Source organism: Phaethon lepturus, unplaced genomic scaffold, assembly GCF_000687285.1.
Source record: "Phaethon lepturus isolate BGI_N335 unplaced genomic scaffold, ASM68728v1 scaffold51440, whole genome shotgun sequence".
Taxonomy (NCBI): Eukaryota; Metazoa; Chordata; class Aves; order Phaethontiformes; family Phaethontidae; genus Phaethon; species Phaethon lepturus.
In genome coordinates, this window is record NW_010515091.1 from 32,894 (window position 1) to 40,040 (window position 7,147).

The 7,147-nt window shown below is 46.0% G+C and overlaps 1 protein-coding gene across 1 annotated transcript; it reads right to left on the bottom strand.

Moving 5' to 3' along the window:
- Positions 1 to 1,237: 1,237 nt before the first annotated feature.
- On the bottom strand, positions 1,238 to 6,569 carry LOC104626870 (keratin, type I cytoskeletal 19-like). The gene is made up of 8 exons (XM_010294902.1): positions 6,033 to 6,569; positions 5,033 to 5,115; positions 4,320 to 4,476; positions 3,728 to 3,889; positions 3,144 to 3,269; positions 2,733 to 2,959; positions 2,101 to 2,231; positions 1,238 to 1,525 (listed from the first exon to the last, which is right to left on the bottom strand). The coding sequence occupies exons 1-8, from the start codon at positions 6,519 to 6,521 to the stop codon at positions 1,500 to 1,502; spliced, it is 1,401 nt and encodes a 466-aa protein (XP_010293204.1). The 5' UTR covers positions 6,522 to 6,569; the 3' UTR covers positions 1,238 to 1,499.
- Between the last annotated feature and the right edge of the window lie 578 nt (positions 6,570 to 7,147).

Genomic DNA, 7,147 nt, shown 5'->3' on the forward strand with positions numbered 1-7,147 from the left:
GGGCGCCAGCAGCTCCGGCGAGGCCAGGGAGCCAGCGCCGCCTTCCCAGCTCTGCCTGCTCCGCGTCCCCACTGCTTCTCACAGCCCTGCCCACCGGGCACCAGCCTTGTTGCCTCTCTGCTTCAAATCCAAAATACCATCCTCCCTTTGCCCCCCGTCCCCGCCTCCCTGCTTACTGCACTGCATAAACTGACCAGGAGCAGAGGCAGAAATGCTACTCTTCCAGTTGTGTGGTATATTCAGGAGTGGGATTTGGGGAAATGCACTTGCTTTTATGCTTCAAATATTTTTTAATTTCTCAGCAAAGGACTCCAAAAATATTTTATGTGTTTAGGTGCGAGAAATGTTTGTGCCATGTTACACAGGCTAGAAAAAGGGCTTTCAGGCCATGTGCTTTTTCCATCCTGCGGGTGTCTCTGCACAGCTACGGATGTCCAACCACCTCTTGGCTGTCACAAGAGAAGGGGAGATTCATGATGAAATTTGAATGCTGTCATCTCAGCACCTGCTCTCGGCTCTGCTTACAGTCACCCAAGAGCGGAGGCACTTGCGTTGCAAGGTCCCTGTCCCCAGGCAGATGTCTGACACAGAAGAAATGGGATTTGCTCTGCAGAGGGCAGACTCACTCAGACAGGCTTACATTACAGAAGCCCAGGTGAGGTCAGAAGACACCCCCTCTCCCTGATGACTGTGATGCAGATCTGTTAAGATGTGTATGACTGACATCATACTCCCCAGCAGCCAACGCATCTCACAATTTAATGCCTGACACATCCGGACAGCAGTTGGAGTTGTGCACCAGGAACAGCTGCTAAGCCGATGACTGTATGGATATACACCATCCTGAGCTTGCTTTTTCATGGAAATTTCTGGCACTCATCTCTCTGTTCTCCTTTCATTGACGAGCTCCAGCTCCACTTACTTCCTCCTTTGTTGCTCCGCAATGAATTTAAGCACAATGCTCTGTGGGAAACACACAGGCATCCTCCTCAGCTGTGTAGATGATGGAGGATGTCCTGCAAGAATGGGCAAGGTACGCTACAGGTTTTGACAGGGAGGAGGTGGACGAGACCTGCAAGGTCAGCGAGGCCGTACTCTGGCTCCCGCCGGCCAAGCAGCTTTGTTCCCAGTGGAGTATGATCCTGAGCAGGTTAGGTGACCCCTGTGCATGGATCAGCAGCTGATTTTCTAAAGGAACTCAGTTTCCAGACACAGGTTTCTTGATTGCATCAGGCAGAAGCAAAGTTTTATTAGAGAATTTTTTTCACCAGCAAGTACATTAGTGATCCTGACTAACTCAGGTAACTTCTAGAGATTACAGCATTAGAGAACAGAAGTAGCAGAACAGAGAAGGTGGCCCCCAGTGGGCCCCTTTAGATACACGGCAAAGCATCGCTGAATTTCTTTTACTTTCTCTGCATAGAGGTGTGCAGTGAACATCGAGTGTTCTTGTTTTGTCTGTGGGTTCCTCTGTATATCATCTTCTAGTCCATCCCTCCTTAATCACAAATTCTCCTGCAGGTCACTGGAGAAAAAATACAGCAGCATTATTTGATTGGAAGAGAGATAAAATCCTTCAAATAAAAATTTGGTCTATGTAGTGCCCTTATTTCAAGAATAAACTCTGTTAAACAAGAGCAGTTGGCAGACAACCCAGGAAAACCCAGAAATGCCCTACATAATTGTGTTTTAGTGGGAATTTGCACTTGTAAAGTTACAGATTTGCTCTTCTTTTCACTCCTCCCAGACTTGTTTTCCTAAGCTCTGTTTGGCTGTCACCTTCTTTACTTCTACTTCCAGATCTTTTCTTTATGCCTCATTTCCCCAGCTTTCTCCTTCTAGTCCTACTGCTCCCTCTTGTCTCTCGTTTGCTCTCTGCTACTCGATGTTGAGTCAGAGCTCTCTTTACACCTATTTCTTAGTGACACAGCCAGTTTTGCCCTGCAGATGGATCCATTGTACAGATCATACCTGTAAGCATAGTAATTCTCTGAGAAGATACCAATAACACGTCCTAGGAGAGTATGTTGTCTCCTGACCTTATTACAAAGGAACAAACTGAAAAAAACAGTTTTCTTTTTGTGGAAACGTGGCTTTTACCTTGTATATCTCCAGTCTTGCAGGGTGGGACTTGGGGCTGGCAATGGGAAGATGAAGTTGTAGTATAGGTGTGGCTTGTCCTAATGACTCCTCCTCCTACACCAGTTCCGACTCCGATTCCTCCTCCATGACTAGAGGGATAAATTTGGTGAAGGAAATAGGGGATTTTAGAACTTTACATGACACTGCTGACTGACTACGTGACACAAAGTCTCAAACTATGTCTTTTCTAGGGGTTAGGGCATTTCACATTGCGTTCTTTTTTCATGTTCAGAGTTGCTTTGCATTTGTGCCCTCCTTTGGCACAAAAATGCAATGCAGAGCTTTGCAATTCTTATTTTGACAGTTCTTGCCCATTTTACTATAGAAATGAGATTGTTATGAATGCTGACATAATACTAGTAGTAGTTGCAGTGTTGTAAATAGCAGTTAACAGGTTTGGTTTCTCTGCTTTGCAAATACCAAGGAGTGACATACAGTTCAGATTTGAATGTTCATCACAGTAAAGCTGCTCATGAGACAACTTTTTCATCTCAGTGAAAGCGTTAAGATGGACTGAAGATTATCTTGTATTCCCAATACCTAATACAGATCCTTGCTATTTTCATTTATTCATTTAGAGATTTACATACATAAGGTCCTGCTGTCCTCCTTCCAACAAGCACCGGTAGGTCTGAATCTCCTGCTCCAAACGGCACTTGACGTCCAATAAGGTCTTGTATTCTTGGTTCTGGCACTCTATTTCTGCTCTTATTTCAGCCAATTGCTGCTCCACGCATGTGATCTGGTTCTGTAGCTCACCAAGGAGGGTGTTGTACTGGCACTCAGTCTCAGCCAGAGAGGATTCCAAGTTATTTCTCTGATGAACAAGACAACCAAACACAGAAACAACATTCATTTATGCGTCACCCTGGAGGTTATTATTTCCAATGCAAAAATGAAAGAGCTATTCACCACCGCCGTGCTGATTGGTCGGTCTGGCTGTTCATGCTAAGAAATCCAGCAGTAACCACGTCACAGCTGTAAGTAAGCTCACCACCCACCTGGCTGAGCTGGGCTTGGAGATCGATTTCCAGGGCTTGCAACTGGCGTCTCAATTCAGTAACCTGGTTGTTGCACGTCTCTACCTCCTGACCGCTTGTAATAACCTCCCGATTCACCTCCTCAATCTGAAAATCACCAATCCAGAATAAAGATCTTCAGAGAATATCTGTGTAAATTGAACTTGCTTTTGCAGAAGCAGAATACAGTGAGTAGTTAGCAAAAAGGAAAGTGAGCAGGGCGAGTTCTCTGTGCGCTGGGCGTTAACCGCTGGCTTCAACTGCTTGCTCTTTTTACAAATCTCATTAACCTCGTGGCTGTTAAGTCTCTTTAATCCAAATGTGGACTATCTCAGTTCCAACAACACACCACAAGGCCTTGCGGCAAATGCGGCTGTTCCAGATGGGACATAACAAACTGGTCAGACAGGGCTGTCTCCTGTGGAACACAGGGTAAAATGAGTGCTGATCTCGGGCTGCACTGTAAAGGAAGAACTGCTTATTGTCTCCGTGTCTGTGTTCTGAAATGCTCCTGTGCTCTGAAATGTGCATGTCCGTTTGTTTCGCGGCAGGTACGTGGCACTCACCTTGCACTCATACCAATCCTCAACTTCCTTGCGGTTGCGCGCTATCAGTGTTTCGTACTGGCACCTCAAATCCTCCAAGATCTGCCTGAGATCTGGTCCAGGGCAGGCATTGACCTCCACACTCACGTCTCCAGTTGACTGTTTTCTCAAGCAGTTCATTTCCTGGCAATACAACCCGGGTCAGACACATACTGGCTTTGACAGACAGCACAGAAGAGCAGCGCTTGGTGGCTAAGAGCAGCCCTCGCTGCCAGGGGTGCTCCCAGCTGTGGCTGTAGAGCCCTGGAAGATGGTGTAAGTGTTTTCCCCAATCAGTCTGTTGGGTAATTTCTTTGCTCATCCACTGGAGTCAGCAGCAACTTTCACTCCCCCCTGGCACTCCCAGCGCCAGCGCAGCCCCAAGAGCAGCAGCCGCCTCCGCCAGAGCTCCCGCGTCACCCACAAGGCAGACGGGTCTGAACCCCAGGAGCGTTTGATGGGAGAGCTGTGGCCTGGAAGTGGTTGATCTTTACTTTTAAATTTAGAGCACGTTCGCGTGGGATAAGTTTATGTCAGGGCCATGGTGCTCCTAGGGAAAGGGGCAGGACCGTACCTCCTCATGGTTCTTCTTCAGGCAGCAGAGCTCCTCCCGCAGCGACTCCAGCTGTGCCTCCAGGTCAGACCTGCAGAGAGTCAGCTGATCCAGGACTTGGCGTAAGCCATTGATGTCAGCCTCCACGCTCTGGCGCAGGGCCAGCTCCGTCTCGTACCTGTTTGTGCAAGAAAGCAGAAATTCAGAACGGTAACGTCTCACATGTGCTCAGTTTACGCAAAGATCTCCTTTCCCACCTACCTGCTCTAAGCTGTATTTTGTTGCCTGAGCTGGATGCACTGGGCATTCAGATTTCTGCACTGCAGTTGATGTCTGTTATGTGAAAGCTTTTCTTCCTCATCTATTTTTTCCTGCTCCTGATCACTGTATGTTTGATAGCACTTATTCAGCTGCATTTCTGGTTTGCTGATCCCAGTCTCCACTGGGTTGTGATGGAAATGCACCAACTATACCACCAAGGACCACTCCCTCCGATGTTGGTCCCCAGCCCTCGCCAACAAACACTGTTGCCCAATGTCTTACCCGAGAGTACTAATTAAGGGAGGGCTGCTGACCAAGAGCAAAACGCGTTTCATCACTCCATCCTGTCCTAATGTGGTGGTGTGGTCAGACTCGTCTGCAGCCTCTGTAATTAGTGCCCTGAGCTTCCACAAGTACGATGTAAAGGAGCAGGGAGGAGGCAAGGGGGTTCGTCTACACCAAGGGGCACTCACTTCACACGGAAGTCATCAGCAGCCATCCTGCTGTTATCAATGTCCAGAATGATCTTGTTGTTATCGATGGTTGCGCAGACAATCTGGAAAAGAGCAAACCATGACAGATGTCTCACTCCCCTCTGCTGTTATAGTCTATAAGTGTATCTAGGTTGCAGTTAGGTAGTAAGTTCTCACAGTTTCCTTTTTCTGTTACCTTCTTGCTTAAGTAACCTTGTTCCTTGAGCAGAGCAGTTGCAGGAGGGAGCTTTGCCTCCTTAACTCACAGTCAAGTGAGTTTCCTTTCGTTACACACAGTAGAGAAAAGAGGTTGACTGTGCAGAGATTGGAAGTTAAAGAGCTGTGAGATGGGACTTCTCAGTTTCAAGGTGTGAAGCAAGTTCTAAAGATGCCTTACAAAGAAGTGAACCTAAAGAACCTTCCTTGAGACATCAAGGCTCAGCTGACATTCAGGCTGGTGTGTTCTTGGCTTCCAGCTTAAGGATCTTCAGGGAAGATAGTTGGAAGGTATCTCTGATCCTTAAGATCAGCCATAACTTTTGTTGTGCACATATCAGGCTCTGTGTGCCACTGCAGCAATCAATTTTAAATGCTCAAATTTTCTTACCTAGAATTTATAATGCTTCATTTGATACAGCATTTGACATGTATGTTTTACTCTTGTTCTATAGTTCTCTTTGCTTTTCTCTTCCTACTGGGCTGATACCACATTTCCTCAGAGCACGCTTGGTAATATTGTATTTATAATTGTATAGCCAAAACACAACGTAACAAAGCATCCTTTTCCTTTTTAAGAGTATTATCCCACCTGTATCACATCGCAGCATGCATCTTTAATGCGCACCCGCACTCAACAATGTCATGGGGGAACTTGCCAGTATTTATGTTTGCAAGGGCATTTAACAGCACCAAAGCTACCTCTAACAACTGTAGTAGGCTCTAAGCATGAATTTAGAAATAAGCTTTAAATAGAGGAGGAACAACTGAAAAGGAGGGTTACCTGATTTTGAAGATCTTCGATTTCCTTGTAATAGCAGCTGTAGTCCCGGGGCTCACAGGAGAGGCCCTGTGTAGCATACCACTCTCTGATTCTGCATTCCAGCTCAGCATTTTCCTTCTCCAAGCACTTCACCTTGTCCAGATAGGAAGCCAGGCGGTCATTGAGATTTTGCATGGTGACCTTCTCATCACAGGATGAAAGCAAACAGTCGCCACCAAGACCACCAACAACCACACCGCCTCCAAGGCCAAAACCAAGGCCATTGCCATAGCAGTTGCCACCTCCATAGCTCCCACCAGCCAAGCTACCAACACTCAGTCCCCCTCCGTAATTCACTCCACCGCAGTAACTCCTTCCAGAAAAACCTCTGCCACTGCCTATCCCATAGGAAGAAATCCGTGCTCCACCACCACCACCAATGATACAGCTGCCACCACTGCTCCTGCCTTTGCTAGACACCGTAATAGTCTCCTTAATGTTGCAACTCATGGCGACAGCAGTTGGAAATGCAAGCAGAAGCCCAAAGCAAGATGCACAGCTTGATATTAAATCAGACTGCAAGTTGTCCGTTGCTGCGAAACTCTATTTATACCTTCCACAGTGGGTGTCACCACTGTTTCTTCTTCCCATAAGGCTGGCTACTCTAGCCATTGGTGCCAAGAATAATTTCTCAAAGGGAAGTTTCCTTTCAAGAATCCTGGTAGACAAGGAAGATACTTTACATGTCTCTTGCTAATTTCAAAAATACATTAGCAATAATGTTTTATGAATCATCAGCTTTTTGTTTATGATGCAAACTTTACAACATTAAGCCAGGAAAAACACTGTCCTAAATTACATACCAGGAAGAAATCATTAAAGGTTATTGCATCAAAGAGCTCTTTATCTCTCATTAATTTATTTTCATTTTATTTTGAGTTGAATAAGCAGTTTTCGTGCAAGGTGCTGATGTTGGAATATGTAAGATGAAAAAGAAAGAATAAATATGAATTTTGACTCTCGAATGATGTATGAGGAATGATGTAAGAACTTTGTGGAAAGATCAGAGACACAGAGATTAACCTTTAAGTGTCTCCATTGGCAAAATGACAACTCCAGAACACTCTGCTACGAGA

Bases quoted from the DNA above. Each gene is read 5' to 3' on its own strand.
- LOC104626870 (XM_010294902.1), bottom strand. From the start codon at position 6,521: ATGAGTTGCAACATTAAGGAGACTATTACGGTGTCTAGCAAAGGCAGG. The intron at 4,477-5,032 runs GTGAGTGCCCCT...TTGCACAAACAG, and splicing joins GCTGATGACTTCCGTGTGAA to GTACGAGACGGAGCTGGCCC. The intron at 1,526-2,100 runs GTAAAAGCCACG...TTTTTTCTCCAG, and splicing joins CAAGACTGGAGATATACAAG to TGACCTGCAGGAGAATTTGT.